Source organism: Lissotriton vulgaris, chromosome 6, assembly GCF_964263255.1.
Source record: "Lissotriton vulgaris chromosome 6, aLisVul1.2, whole genome shotgun sequence".
In the NCBI taxonomy this organism is placed as follows: Eukaryota; Metazoa; Chordata; class Amphibia; order Caudata; family Salamandridae; genus Lissotriton; species Lissotriton vulgaris.
The window spans coordinates 1,168,366,371-1,168,382,364 of record NC_141694.1 but is presented as its reverse complement, the minus strand read 5'-3'; the positions used below and the strand labels follow the sequence as shown (position 1 = coordinate 1,168,382,364).

The 15,994-nt window shown below is 47.9% G+C and overlaps 1 protein-coding gene across 2 annotated transcripts in view; it reads left to right on the top strand.

Moving 5' to 3' along the window:
* KMO (kynurenine 3-monooxygenase) overlaps window positions 1–15,994 on the top strand; it is a 473,316-nt gene that overhangs the window by 293,242 nt on the left and 164,080 nt on the right. For both annotated transcript variants that reach the window (XM_086927255.1, XM_086927254.1), the window contains one exon: window positions 1,593–1,641. In XM_086927255.1, coding sequence (XP_086783381.1) covers window positions 1,593–1,641 — 49 coding nt within the window. The remainder of the gene's footprint in view (window positions 1–1,592; window positions 1,642–15,994) is intronic.

The window sequence follows — 15,994 nt, the reverse complement described above, 5'->3', positions numbered from 1 at the left end:
CTTAACCAGTGGGCACTGACTGCAGTGACGTCAGTTTAATTTCAGCGCCACGTGCCTCTACAACTTGGATACATTGTAGCAGTACTTGCAGAGCTGCAAGCAGATCTAGCCAGCCCCATTAGCCTCTGCCTGATGGGAGCAGTGCGCACTGCGCTGACTGGCGCTGCAGCTCAGTTCATCACGTGCATTTTTATAGCAGCATTGGAGGCACTATAATGCGTGACAATGCATTTCAGTGCGGTGATGCGGATCACCACACTGAAATGCGTTAGCGCACACCTGATGCGTGATACTTGGCAGAACTGATCTACCTCTTACCCTATTTTGATAACTTGCTCATTCTCACCCCTTGACTTCACAGGCAAATATAATAAATAATAGAAATTTACTGTAAACAAACTGCAGTCAATTAATAAGGAACAGGTTTTGTGGAATAGCGATTTAAACAGATAATCAAATTTTTATCTTTTTTACAAGGAGTTTTTCACTTGGATTATAAATGTAATATATTCTCTCATTGTCTGTTGAATACAAGTCAGTGCACTAAGGGCCAGATGTACAAAGCTTTTTTTGTTCCCAAATGGCCCGATTGGGCCGTTTGCGAACGAAGAAATGCATTTTTCAATGTACAAAGGCCTAATTTGCGATTTAGTAAGCTATTACCAAATCACAAATTGGTTTGCGATTCAGTATTAGGAAGGGGTGTGTTTAGGGCATCCTTCCTAATACCGAATTGCAGTGTTATGTGTAAATATTTTGCCCAAAAGACCATCCATCCCCCTTAGTGAATGCCTGTAGAAACATTTTTTAAGAGCAGCCAGTGGTCTCATGGACCACTACATGCTCTTAAAAAGTGAAAAGCAAACTTTTAATTTTTCCTTTTGAAACGCATCCTGTTTTTCTTTAAACTGTTGCGTGCGTCGGACGGCCCCCTGCTGTCTGACGTCACAGTGGGTTTGTGCGGAAGACGGCCGGGGGCCATCCGAAACACGCCCACTCATTAATTCCGTAGCACTGCAGCGGAATTTACGCCGCGGTCAAGGGGTTAAGGAAAACAGACTGTATTTGAAAAATAAGAATTGCTTTTTTGAATTGCAATCACAGACATGGTGGTCTGCTGACTCCAGCAGGCAGCCAACCCTGTGATTTTTGCAATTCCCAATGGGTCGCAAGCCGAAACCAACCTCATGAATATTAATGAGGTAGGTCTATTTATGACCTACTGGGAACCGCAAAATGTGTTAAACATTTGTACATTGCTGTTTACGATTGCCACGATAGCGAATTGCAAAAAATTGCTATTTGGTAATCGCAAACACTTATCTCTGTACATCAGGCCTAGGTCTGTTATGTAATATGCATCCAGTCATTGAAATGCCTTAAATGTTGTCTATTAATGTATCCAAAATACTATACCAACATAGTTTTAATTAATATTTCAGCAAGACAGAAATAAACTCTTATATCAAACAACTAAGGCATCTTTATTTCAACGGATACAGGAAAACATGTTAATGGAAGTGATTTGTGAAAGGAGATAGCTTCTATATGCATAAGTATTTACTACATATAGCCCTTATTTTTTTTTGCAGTATATTCTTTCGGTTGACCGAGCAAACCTGAATAAGGAACTGCTAAATGGTGAGTTCTGAATCCATCTTTGAACCTGAAATATTTTTTTACTTTTGTACAATAGCTAGGAATCTGAATTCTCTGTATGGTATAATACTCTTTGTAAAGGTTGTGTTAACTTGTCAAAATACAAGCCGCAGCTAATATTAACATCACACCTCACATCACATCACAAACTTAATGATATCGAATGATCAACTTTGTTACTGCATGCCTTTTTTAAATCGGCCATTCGTGCAAGCAATGGTAAGGTTAATGTATGTTTCTCTCTTTGTCACATATTATTTATTGTAAACTCAATATGGAGTATTTTTTATGTCTCGTGAGGTCTTTTTGTATCAGTATGGCTTTCTTGTATTAGATGAAAAGTGTTTTTTAGAGAGTGTATTCCATAGATCCAGATTGGTACCTTATTTTTAAATTTTAATTATTGATTTTACCTATTTGCTTTGTGTATCTAATCTGTGGATTCTTTTAGGACCTAAACAGATCGAATAAAGATTTTGAAATTAATGAATGATATGAAATGAGGTGTCCTCATATAATCCTTCACCATGGTGTCATCACGAGTCTTTTTGGAAAGGAAATGCATATTATAATGTATTGCGAATAATGTAGTTGTGCGGCCAGCAAGATCTCTGTATGTGTAAAATTAAGAGTTTTCCGTACAAAGGTTTGGAAAAACATCACAAATGATACACTTTGGAAGTATTTCATTTTTAGATCTCTGTTGTGAGAGCTGTTGTCATCAATACATCAACTAGCGTAGAGAGGTATATATATATATATATAGAGAGAGAGGGGCTTTTGGTTTGGGCGGGGTCTCCCGATTGTTGGCTTTCATGTGTTTTTCATGGGATTCTATAGTTTCTATGGGCCCTCCTTCAATACCATAGTATTTTATGGATTGCTACATTGTCCCATTCGATTTTGGTGATAGGAACTAATAGTCGATTGATTAAACTGCAGGTATAGCTTGACACATAGCTGGAAATTGAGACTCAAAGTGCGTTCTATGCGTTTACATTGCTGGGGCAATAACATTTAAAGTGCTAATTTATGGATTTACTGCTTCCTGCTGGGACGCCCAAGGCTGTCATAAAACGAAGGCACAGTGCCATCCACTAGTCCTGGTAACCACAATGTTCTTTCGTTTTTTTTTGCTACGTGATAAAGTTGGAGGATTCTTTTTTGTTGATGCAAAGTATACAAGTTTTGGCAAGTCTTTTTAAAGATGCAAAAAAAAATACTGGTCTTTTGACAAAAGTGTGACAATTAGGGGGGTCAAGTCCGTCCGCGACCCCAGAGCATGAAGGAGCGTCCGCATGGGCTGCGGCGTTCCCTCTGTGCAGATTTGGATGTGACCGCCAGGGTGGCGGTCACATCCTCTATTTTTAACATTGCTGCGGGTGGAGCTTCAAGCTGCACCCGCAGCAATGTTAAAAATGCATGCACAGCATTTGCGTGCACAAAGCGGCAGGCACCGCGCGGTGCCTGCTGCATTGTGCACGCAAATGCAGGGGGGTACCATAGGTACCCCCCATGTGCACCCCCCACCCTCCACTACACCTAGGGGCCCGCAACGGGCCCCTGCAGTGCAGTTACACATGCTTTTCCACGGCGGAAAAGCCGCCGCGGAAAAGCATGTTCCCAAGCGCATCCTAATCTGGCTGACGGTGTCTAAGAGACACCTTCACCATTTTAGTGCTTTTCCGCCACGGTTGTAAGCCAGCCGCGGCGGAAAAGCTGCGGACCTAAACCATGACCCACCAGCCATCCTAATGTGGCGGTGGGTCCTGGTGGGTCCGCAGAGGATTTTCCGCATCCTCCGGGCCGGCGGTGGCTTCCGCCGGCCCGGAGGATGCGGAAAATCCTCCATCATAATGACCCCCTTAGTGTGTGATATTTTGCAATGTTTCCCTACGTTCAACACTTACACGCAAACTTCATCTTCTGTTTTGATTTCATGACACTCCTTTTTTCTTTTTGGGGTCACACCTGTGTTTCTTCTCTTCGTTCCCTTTCCCTTGCTCTTTAAGGATCTTTCTAACTTTCTTCAACAAGAATCCAAATCAGACTCCCAATCATATTTTTTCACACAAGGAAAGCGGGAAACAACCTTTACAATGCATGCATTACAATGCATGCTTTTACCCTGCATGCCATTACAACGAAAAGGGCTTGCTGAAGGGGGTATAAGGTGTTGGATTTAACTCCAACACCTTCCCTACTGTTGGACAGACTGGAGTTGGAATACTAAATTATACTATTCCAAACACCAGCGCAACCCCAACAGCAAGTCCAGGTTAAAAATTGTGTTGTAACGGCATGCAGGTTAAAACCATGGTTGTAAGATCATACAACCGAGGAAAGCACCAACCTCTTTTAGACGCCATGTTGCTCTGGTTGATATAGCTAAGATGAGGGACATTCTTAAGGGATAGTCAGACACTGCCATTGCAGTTTCCTGTTTTTGCTTGCAACTAGTTTTGACAAGTGGCGGTGGGTCCATTAGGGCGCTGTGGCATTGCCCCACAAACCACCAGCGCCCGCAAAGCTGCAAAGTAAACACACAGTAATTAACTAACAGTGCATGTCAGACATGATGCCGGGGGCCGGACAGCCCACCCCCTTCAGAGTCTAAAGATGGTGGGCGGTTCGGTGTCATGCTGGGTGAATTTCTGAGAATTTTTCCGACCAGCCCAGTCATGCGCACTAGTGTACTGTCTGGCTGGCGGCTGCGCAATAGGAGACCGAGGGTTGCTCAACGCTGTAGCCCTCGGTCTCCTAATGGGAGGCAGTGCGGCGAGTAACCCTGCTAAGCCAATACTGGCGCAGCTGGAGCAGCTCCAGTATTGGATTAGAGGAGTTGCCACTCCGGTGACACCGTGCGGCTGTTCCTGAAGATGTTGGGCGCCAACGCGGGACCCCGGGTCCGGCCCAGGAGCAGAGGCAGTCAGGTAAGTTTCCTTAATTTTATTTCCTGAGTGAGTCCCCCAGACCCCCACCCCCACGAGTATTGCGAGCCCCACTGTCCCTCCTGCTTACCTTCCTCCATGCCCGCCATTTCCCCTTCTTCCCACACTAATATAAGCAGCTGCAAAGCACTGTGTGTAATCTGAAGGTCACAGGTCTGAATATTGGCAAGAAAGCGTAACAGGTTCCTGCATTCGTAGCTTTGACCACATTGTTCAAGGTTGCAAGTTAGAATCGTGATAAAATAGCTCACTAAGTTATGCAGCCACTGCAAAGGTTTGCTTGTAGTTTACAGGAAGTGTGCATTAATGTGCAGTATCTTCTTGCATGAACCAAAGACAGGACATTGCATATTTTTCATTGATATCAACTTTCTTTCTTACTATTCACATTTTGTTCGCTTCTGTATGGTGAGTCGCTTCTCTTCTATGACTGTGTAAAATTGTAAACTTTTACTCATCTGTTTAGGGTATGCAGATAACTGGATTGAGAAGCCACATGTGTGTGTGTAAGGAGTCAGTAGGCCCAGGCTCTATGGACTCGCACAGGGGCAGCCAGAATACACAAAGACTGATGTGTTTCTTCTGTCCATGTCAGAGGGCACGCCACCTGCAGAAAGGGTATAATTCACAAGTGCAAACCTGAAGGGACTGACTCACGCTGTCATCCTTCATAGGTCGATAACACGAGATCCACTGAGCTGTGAAATACCAACATTTAGTAGAGTAAACAGAATGGAGAGCAAGGGTTTTAGGGGCGAGTCCCTACCGCAGGTATAATCAAGTAAACAACGAGGACTGGCCCACTGTGTTCGAGTGATACCATGTCACCTGTAAATGTAGCTGTGTCAGCTGGGCACAAGCAGTCTTAGTTTAAAAACCCCTCACACACCAACCTGGTTGGTGTCATGCTTCATCATCGGGGTCCAACCAGGCAGCCGAGTGCCGCCTGGTTGTGCTTCAACGCCTGACTACAGCGGAGCGGATGTCGTGCAATAGTGTGAAGTGAATGAAAGTGAATGTTAAAATGCACCTCTGGGAATCCTTGCCTGGTAATTTATTCGTGGCAGCCCAGGGTGTCAATTAAAAGCTATGTGCTGCAACTAATAGTAAAAAAATTATGATTACTAAGTTGGCTTAAAAACGGTCTACATGTTTCAGTCCTAGTAGAGTCTGAGCGGGACTTTCTTCAAGACCAGGGTGAGTGGGTGGCAAAAAGAAAAGCCATGTGTTTAAATATCCTACACACGCGCTAAGGTGTGTGGAAAATAGGCGGAGGAAGGTGCGCCTGTGGAATACAGGCACCTTCAGGGAAGCGAAAAAATCATCGCTACTTAAGGAGGTCCAGAGAATCGGGGCACAGGGAGGGAGTCACTCCTGTCACTATTTGTGAATGCAGAAGGCTCCGCAGTAAACCTGTTCAGTAGTCCCCCGTGGCCACCGAGGACTACTGAACAGGGAGGACTACTGAACAGGTTTACTGCGGAGCCTTCTGCATTCACAAATAGTTACAGGAGTGACTCCCTCCCTGTGCCCTGATTCTCTGGACCTCCTTAAGTAGCGATGATTTTTTCGCTTCTCTGAAGGTGCCTGTATTCCACAGGCGCACCTTCCTCCGCCTATTTTCCACACACCTTAGCGCGTGTGTAGGAGATTTAAACACGTGGCTTTTCCTTTTGCCACCCACTCACCCTGGTCCTGAAGAACGTCCCGCTCAGACTCTACTGGGACTGAGACATGTAGACCGTTTTAAGCCAACTTAGTAATCATAATTATTTTACTATTAGTTGCAGCACATAGCTTTTAATAGACACCCTGGGCCGCCACGATTAAATTACCAGGCAAGGATTCCCAGAGGTGCATTTTAACATTCACTTTCATTCACTTCACACTATTGCACGACACCCGCTCCACTGTAGTCAGGTGTTGAAGCTCAACCAGGCGGCACTCGACTGCCTGGTTGGACCCCGATGATGAAGCATGACACCAACCAGGTTGGTGTGTGAGGGGTTTTTAAACTAAGACTGCTTGTGCCCAGCTGACACAGCTACATTTACAGGTGACATGGTATACTAACTAGATCCCATCACTCGAACACAGTGGGCCAGTCCTCGTTGTTTACTTAAATACTAACATTTGCCATTAAAGCGCTTGAAAGTGTTTAAGTACTAAACATGAATTCCTTATTCAGAACTTCTCCTAACAGCCCCACGCTGAAATCCCAGCCTCGGTGGAAAGTTGTGTTATTTTATCCCAACATGTGTGTAGAGTTTAACTGCCACTGGTGTGGCATCGTAGGTAGCACTGGAACTGTCCGGAGCATGTACTATAAGTGGACGTGCATGTGTGTTTGGGAGAGTGTGTGGTTATATACTGTAATGTGTCACTTTATGGCATTGTTTGGTAAGGTGCGTACTGGGGTTGTTAGGGCATGCTTCAGGGGGTCAGAGAGGGTTCTGGCAGCTGATCATCGCTTCCACTAACACAGTAAAAGGGCTGGAACAGAGGTCTGCTTCAGGGAAAGAGGTTTGCACGTTTCGGCGCCAGGCCGTCTGTGTCTCTTTTGAAATGTGCATTCTAAACCTAAAGGGAGCTCTCTGTTTGTTTTTGGACATGGTACAGAGCTAAAATTGTCTGCATTAGTAGCATTGCCAGGTTGTTTCCTTGTGGTGTCACTCGAGCTCAGGGCATGTGCGAGACCAGGGCACTTGCTTCTGCTGAGCTTACCTCCCAAACTGCTCATAATCACAATTAAATACCTCTCATTACATCTTTTTGTTCTCTTCCTTTAGTACCTTATTTTACTTCTGTTTCACGTTCTTCTTCTCTGCGTTCTTTCTCCCTACCGGCCCCTCACTTCTAAATTGGTACGAATGGGCATGAAAGGGCAGGAAGTGCGTACGTGCTTTCTCCCAGCATGCTAGATATTACAGGGGCTTCTGTAGTGCGACATGCATAATAAAAGTCTGTACCGTGCGAAGTAATTCAGTGTGTGTGGACTGCATACGTAGCTATAGTATGGAAAGGGGCGACCACTCGGTCCCCCCGAACGTATGGCAGAGTACCTCGATCCCCCCGGGAAGCCATTTTGGGCGGGAGGCGCGTCTCGGCTGGTATGCCCGAAGCGGCGTAGCCGGGGCGCGCTCTTTCCCGCCCTGGAGTGGGCTGGCCTAGACACTGACGCAGCTGGCCACGCCCTCGGGGCAGGCAGGGGCGGGTTTACGCCCGCCCTAAAGACGGATAAAAAGGGACGCAAGACCGGAAGACATCCTCTTGTTCCTGTGCTCTGAAGCTGCACCTCCTCGCTGCACGTGAGCTCGAGACGGAACGAAGAGCCAATTTTGAGCGTTTTAATCTTTCTTTTTGTCTTATAGATACTTGGTCGGAAAGATGCCCAAAAAAGGCGCGAAGAGAATGACGACGGATCAGATGGTTCGGGTCCTCATGAAGGAGATGTCCGAACTGAGAAAGCAGGTGGCGGAGCGAGATGGGGAGGGGGGATCGGGGCGTCCATCGGCTGGAGCAGCCCCTGAAGGGAGAGCCAAGAGGCCGAGAAGGGGCCCAGCCGGGGGAGACGTCCCGGTTCCCTGTACCCCGCTCGAGGCGCCAACCCCGGTACCGGTGGAGGGGAATCCGATTCCCGTCGTGGTCACCCCGACATCCACTGAGGATATGCCTCCCGAGTTGGCGGCACAGCTAGCAGCGTGGTTGGGCGACAGTAGCGAGGGCGCCACGGCTGCCGAGGCACAAGTACTGATGAAACAGTTGCGCGAGAAGCGAGATGCAGCCAAGGTGCCCGCGCCGGCTGCAGTGATAGACAAGCCGCAGGCCCCGGTTGCGACCACAGAAGCAGCGTCCGGTGCAGGTAAGCGGCCATTGCCGATCGCGAGGGATGAGTCAGCACCCTCTCGTAGAGAAAGGTTGGGGCAACATGTTCCTTTGGCAGTAAAGGAAAAGATTTGGGCAGGGGAATATGTGAACATTTTCTCCTTGCTTGATCATTATGAAGTGGAGCATGTTAAAGGTCAGAAGGATCTGATGCATCCGAGTGTTTGGCGCGCAAAAATGGCCGCCTTTAAAGTGAATGAGAATATTGGCAATTGGGGCAATGCATGGGGAATTTTTACGTCGATCCTAGGGGAACGTAGGCCCGAATTGCTTTCTGAGTTACCGATCTATCAGTCACGAATTATGGGGTACTCAACGTCTCACCAGGGTAACCATTGGTTCTGTTATGATAATCTCTTCAGGAAGGGGAAGGAGCATAACAAAAGTTTAACCTGGGACTGTTATGATTCTTTGACATGGGATAAAATGAAAGAGTCAGGAATGTTGAAAATGCCGTTGGTGGGGAGCAATGTTGGCGAGTCCTCCCGCCAATATGCGGGGACGCCCTTTCGGTCAGGTACGAGTACCGACGATTACTCGAGATCTGCCAGTAATACAGGGAAAAGGGGTTTCTGCTTCAATTTCAACAAAGGTAAATGTACTAGGCCACAGGGATCGTGTAAATTCAAGCACGAATGTAGTGGTTGCGGTTCGTCCCATCCTGAGTCCTCGTGCAGAGCCAGAACGGGTGAGAATGGGGGTAGGGGAGGCGCCAAACAGGTCTAGTATAGTCCGAGGGGCGCCTTTACCAACCCCGATTGATACCTTGGCGATGATTCCCTGGCTCAGTGAATACCCAGATCGTACTTCTGCTGGATTGCTGCGAAACGGTTTTTCATATGGTTTCCGCATTCCGGTGGGGGACTTTCAGGGTGTCGGGATATGCAAAAATCAACTTTCCGTCCTGCAGCATACGACTGTAGTGCAGGATAAGATCCGGAAAGAGGTTATCCGAGGTCGTGTCGCCGGCCCGTTTACTGCACCTCCGGTACAGAATTTTGTTTGTTCTCCTTTAGGGGTGGTCCCCAAGAAGGACCCGGGTGAGTTTAGATTGATTCATAATTTGGCAGCTCCACGTGCTCTTTCTGTAAACGATGCAATAGACCCAGAAGTGTGTTCGGTGCGGTACGCATCCTTCGATGAGGCCGTAGCCATTTTGAATCGCCTGGGGCCCGGGGCGCTGATGGCGAAGTCAGATATCGAGTCAGCGTTCCGGTTGCTCCCGGTACACCCGGACGATCAGCGTCTCCTAGGTTTTAATTTTCAGGGTTGTTATTACATGGATAAGTGTATGCCGATGGGGTGCTCTATATCTTGTGCCTATTTCGAGAAATTCAGCAGTTTTCTGCAATGGGTCTTCACAAAGAAGACGGGTTTCCAACATGTAATGCATTACCTTGATGATTTTCTGTTCCTTGGGGCAGCCGGGGATCTCGAATGTGGCCGGGCCTTGGCCGAATTTTGTGTATTAATGAAACAGTTTGGTGTGCCATTGGCACCAGGTAAGACGGTGGGTCCTGCGACTTGCCTCGAGTTTCTGGGGATCGAGTTAGACTCCAGAGAAGGTTGTTTTCGTTTGCCAGCTGACAAAGTGTTCAAGTTCAGGGCAACCCTGCAAGAGTGTCTAAATGGATCTAAAATCACGCTGCATCAGTTACAGCAGTTGGTGGGACAGTTGAATTTTGCCCTTAGAGTTATACCGATGGCCCGCCCCTTTTCTCGTTCAATTGCCCAAGCTATGGTCGGCCTAAAGGAGGGCCATCACCGCACGAGACTATCGGCTGAGGTCCGCCAGGACGTGCGTATTTGGTTAGCATTTCTGGCGGACTTTAATGGTCGAGTCATATGGAACAAACCAGCCGTATCCTCTGAAGAGCTGGGGCTATGGACAGATTCTGCAGGTAGCATAGGTTTTGGTGCCATCTTTGGCACAAAATGGTCGGCACAAAGGTGGCCGACATGGTGGCATGACAATGGTCTCACAAGTAATATTGCTTTCTTGGAACTTTTTCCCATTTTGGTGGCCTTGAGAACCTGGCCAGAAGGGTTCAAGGATCACTCTGTGATATTTTGGTCCGACAATATGACTGTGGTCGAGTGCATCAATAGCCAGGCAGCACGATGTAAACTGATTTTAAGACTGCTCAAAGAGATTGTTTTGTTGTGTATGCAACTGAATGTGCTGTTCAGAGCAAAACATGTCCCAGGGGTACAGAATCAGGCGGCTGATGCACTGTCTCGTTTTCATATGCAGGCTTTCTCGGGCTTCCTTCCCTCAGCGGACCCAGGGCCGGCACCCTTCCCCGAGGCTCTCTGGTCTCTCGGTGCCCCGAACTTCGTCACCTCGTGGGAGAGAGTCTAGCAACACGGACGAGGAAGGCATATGAAGGGGCGTTTAGGTCCTATTTAGCCTTTTTGGGGTCTGATAGAGAGAGACTTTGGGGCCACGAGGAATGGGTAGTGAATTTCCTGATGTCCTTACGTAGGGCTGGGAAATCTGTGGCTACGGCTCAGAGGCATCGTGCTGCTATTTCCTTTGTTGCCAGGGCTCATAGTATCCAGGACCCAACGGCGTCTTTCGTTGTACAGAAAGCGCTGCGTGGGTGGCAACGCCTTGAGGGTCGCAGAGTAGATGAGAGGCGCCCGATAGGTTTGGATAGGTTGGCCCAGTTGTTGGCTACACTCCCTGCCACATGTTCATCTCCGTTTGAGGCGGTGTTGTTCCGAGCCGCTTTTACGCTAGCATTTCACGGGGCGATGCGAGTAAGCGAACTGGTGGCAAGGAACAAACAGGATGTGGCGGGGGGTTTGTGCCTAGAACACGTTCAGATCAGAGGCGAGGCAATGACGGTCTCCTTTGTCAGGTCCAAGACCGATCAAGATGGGATGGGTGACTGCATAATCATACGCAGGATTCCCGGGTCCTCCATATGCCCGGTAAAGTGTTTAGAAGATTACCTAGCACGAAGGGTGGCAGTATGGGGGGGGACCTTGTTGAGACACGCGGACGCCACCCCACTGACGAGGTTTCAGTTTCAGCGGGTGCTTGCGATGTCAATTGCCGCTGCGGGCTTGAACCCGGGCGAGTTTGGGACCCATTCCTTTCGGATAGGGGCTGCTACAGAAGCTACAGCCAGGGGTCTTAATGTTGAACAAGTGAAACGAGTGGGGCGTTGGTCCTCCAATTGTTATAAGAGGTATGTGCGGTTACACATGTTGTAAAGCTGTAATGATGTACTCACGCCTCTTGTTTTTGTTTGGTTTTCAGTTGCGCAAGCCTACGAGGCGGGGCGGACTTTGCAGTCGACCCAACACCGGGCCAGCGGTCAGACATCACCGGCTGTGAAAAAGGAGGTGTGGGTCGTGGGCCACTCATCCGTGAGGCGTGCCGCGGACGTATTCAAAGCAGGTGACATGATTCACGTAGCTGGGGAATACGGGTACAGGGTGTCCTTCTACGGAAGAGGCGGTCTCTGTATTGACCAGTTTCAAGCATATTTTGAGGATTTGTTAGGGCGGACGAGGTCACCGCCGTCTATAATCATAGTGCATTTAGGGGGCAATGATTTGGTCACCACCGGTAGACGACTTCTCCTGGAGGCAATGCTTTCCACTGTAAGTTGGTTGGCGAGGAGAGTTCCGGGGTGCACAATTGCGTGGTCCCATATGATCCCACGAAAGGTGTGGCGGGGGGCTATTTCTATTCCTGCTTTGAATCACTCTGTTAGAAAGCTTAATAACAAAGTGAGTAGGTTGTTCCGTTCCAGGACATTGCATTCTATTTCGCATGGCTGTATTAATGATGACAGTGCGTATTCGGGGGATGGTGTGCATTTGTCTCGGGTGGGGAATGAGTTACTCATAGGAGACTTCTTAGCGTGGTTAAAAACGTTGAAGCATGACCTTTAGGTAGGAGCTTTGTGGGGGGTCCGGATAGCCGGTCAACTATCCGGACCTGTGGCGGTAAGGTCATGATCGGTGAGCAGTAATTGGAAGATCCCTATGAGTGGGCGTCACCCAACACGGATGGGAGCGCTCGGGAGAGGTGGCCATTGGCCCCTCAACGGGGAGGCGGTCCTGTCTAAGGAGAGGCCGCCGGAAGGAAAGGAAAGGCGGTCAAGGCCCCTTCCTGTGTAGGAGGGGTTACAGCCCCCTCCTGGGGAATTTCCCGGGGCCAGTGACGTCTGCGACGGCAGATGTGGTAAGTTGTGTGGGGTTTGGGGGGAGGTCTACGCTACCTTCTAGATACTCACACGAGTCCTCGAACGACCTTTAAGTGGCGTCGAGTTTATTGGGGCCCCCGACAAGTCAAAGGGAAATTGGTAGTTGCACGTGGGGTACGCCTCAGTGCTGTCGCCCCTCCCAAGTGGGGGGGGGTATTTCTGGTTAGGGATCTTGACACCGGTTACGACCTTGCCGTTGGCCCTTAAACGTTAGGATGTACAATTTCATTATTTCAAGAAAATGTTTTGCAGGTTGGTAGTTCGGCTAGGAGAACCTCTGTATTAGAGAATCTGTTAAGGTTAGCCAAACATCGCAATGTGGTTATGAAATTGTACATTAATATGAACTGTTTAACGTTTAATTTTGTTTTAATAAATACGGCCGGGGAGGGTCACTCCCTCCCTCTTCCAAAAACTTCAAGAACTGTTTCCGGTTTCCCTCCTTTTGGGGATTGTGTTGAGAGGGGGTGGCGGGTATCTCAGCCATATGGAAAGAGGCGACCACTCGGTCCCCCCGAACGTATGGCAGAGTACCTCGATCCCCCCGGTAAGCCATTTTGGGCGGGAGGCGCGTCTCGGCTGGTATGCCCGAAGCGGCGTAGCCGGGGCGCGCTCTTTCCCGCCCTGGAGTGGGCTGGCCTAGACACTGACGCAGCTGGCCACGCCCTCGGGGCAGGCAGGGGCGGGTTTACGCCCGCCCTAAAGACGGATAAAAAGGGACGCAAGACCGGAAGACATCCTCTTGTTCCTGTGCTCTGAAGCTGCACCTCCTCGCTGCACGTGAGCTCGAGACGGAACGAAGAGCCAATTTTGACCCACCCACCAGCCCCTGAGGACAGCTAGTTGTTTTAAGATGGTTCGATAATTCTAATTTTTCGTTTACAGGTTGTGGTATTATCATGTTGATATTGAGTGTGTAATAAAGTTGGCCGTTTTTATGTATGTTCTGTGATTAAAGATATTCTGTTTTTTTGTCCGTTGGTATTATCATGTTGATATTGAGTGTGTAATAAAGTTGGCCGATTTTATGTATGTTCTGTGATTAAAGATATTCTGTTTTTGTGTCCGTTATAAGCATGCTTATTCGGGTCATAGTGGCCAATGGATTGTTGGTTTAGGTAGCATTGTCGTATTTATTTGGTAGGCGGTAAGGTCATGATCGGTGAGCAGTAATTGGAAGATCCCTATGAGTGGGCGTCACCCAACACGGATGGGAGCGCTCGGGAGAGGTGGCCATTGGCCCCTCAACGGGGAGGCGGTCCTGTCTAAGGAGAGGCCGCCGGAAGGAAAGGAAAGGCGGTCAAGGCCCCTTCCTGTGTAGGAGGGGTTACAGCCCCCTCCTGGGGAATTTCCCGGGGCCAGTGACGTCTGCGACGGCAGATGTGGTAAGTTGTGTGGGGTTTGGGGGGAGGTCTACGCTACCTTCTAGATACTCACACGAGTCCTCGAACGACCTTTAAGTGGCGTCGAGTTTATTGGGGCCCCCGACAAGTCAAAGGGAAATTGGTAGTTGCACGTGGGGTACGCCTCAGTGCTGTCGCCCCTCCCAAGTGGGGGGGGTATTTCTGGTTAGGGATCTTGACACCGGTTACGACCTTGCCGTTGGCCCTTAAACGTTAGGATGTACAATTTCATTATTTCAAGAAAATGTTTTGCAGGTTGGTAGTTCGGCTAGGAGAACCTCTGTATTAGAGAATCTGTTAAGGTTAGCCAAACATCGCAATGTGGTTATGAAATTGTACATTAATATGAACTGTTTAACGTTTAATTTTGTTTTAATAAATACGGCCGGGGAGGGTCACTCCCTCCCTCTTCCAAAAACTTCAAGAACTGTTTCCGGTTTCCCTCCTTTTGGGGATTGTGTTGAGAGGGGGTGGCGGGTATCTCAGCCATATGAGACAGTGCCAATGCTTGCAGCTGGACAGCCTCTGGGCGCTACTATCATTTTTTCGAAAGGATACTTCTGCTGGCAGCGATTTGTAACAGTTCAATATAGCAGGACTGTGGGCTGGTTAGAGGCAGGGCCGGGGTATGGGAGAAGGACGTACGGGGACGTAGAAGGCAGGACAGAGGGAAGACTGGAAGAGTCAGTACCCCGGGGTTGGGATGAATGATGTGTAGTGAAAGCGGGAGGCAGTATTAAAAAACCGACTACATTTTAGTTTTTGTTCTTGTTTGGAGTTTTATGTAGTGCGAACTAGATCCGAAGGTATCAGATCGCTTTACATGAGCACCAGTTGTGTTACAGACGGACACTCTCTACTACAGAGCTGTTCAGCATTGAATTTTCTATGTAAAGATTGTAGAGTTAGAGACAAGTCTCTCATCGCATCCATATGTGTGATAAAATAGCGTCCTCACATTCAGTGGCTTCGATGTGGGCAGGATGGATGCAATGTGTATTTGACGTTTCTTTATTTCCAGAGGGAAAACCCTCATGTGTAAAAATATCCTGTTTTGATGACCTTGTTGCATTGTCCCTGTCCCGCTGCGCTTGCGCAGCCTGCTGCAGCAACTTTGGGCCAGACATGGGTTTCCCAGCAGTTTATATATTTTGTAGCTCCAATATTCACCCAAACCTCATTACCAGCACCTAATGAGACCCCCTTTACTCCGTGACGTGCAACCGCTCCATCTCATTAAGGAAATCGTTCTTCAATGCTGATTATTTTATTTGCAGCCATAATTATATTTCTTTCGGCTAAATCACAATTTAATCGAGACAAAAGTGTGATTGTGAGTTTAGGCAGCAGCGGCTGAAGAACGAAGGCAGCAGTGACTGAGAGATAGCTCAGCATTAGTACATGTGAAAATAAATAGATTCATTTCCACTGGTGGAACAAATCATATTGAGGCACATTTTAATTGGAAAAATGTCATGTAAAAAGGAGTGGTGAAAATGGCCTGAAAGAGCAGTAAATTAACAATAAAAATGGGAGTAGGAGAACTTGATTTGAGCTCACTTCAATGTTTGCCCAGAATGCACAGACATTAATACTGGCAGGAAGGGCTCACAGTACAACTTTGCTTTCTAAAATTTGCTTGGAAATGCACCATTTGCCTACACTTTTTTCAAAAATTTCTCAGGGGAAGAACCCCCCTTAGGTTGTCAGGGCTCGCTCGCTACACTTGCTTGCCACGGTACACTCCAACTAAAATTTTACGTCACACCACTTTCATATGTCACCAGCCGCCACTGGTTTTGACTGCTTTAAAACTTCAGCAATTTATGCATTTTAACTCGTTTTCTTTTTAATTTAAGAATGGCATTGGCCT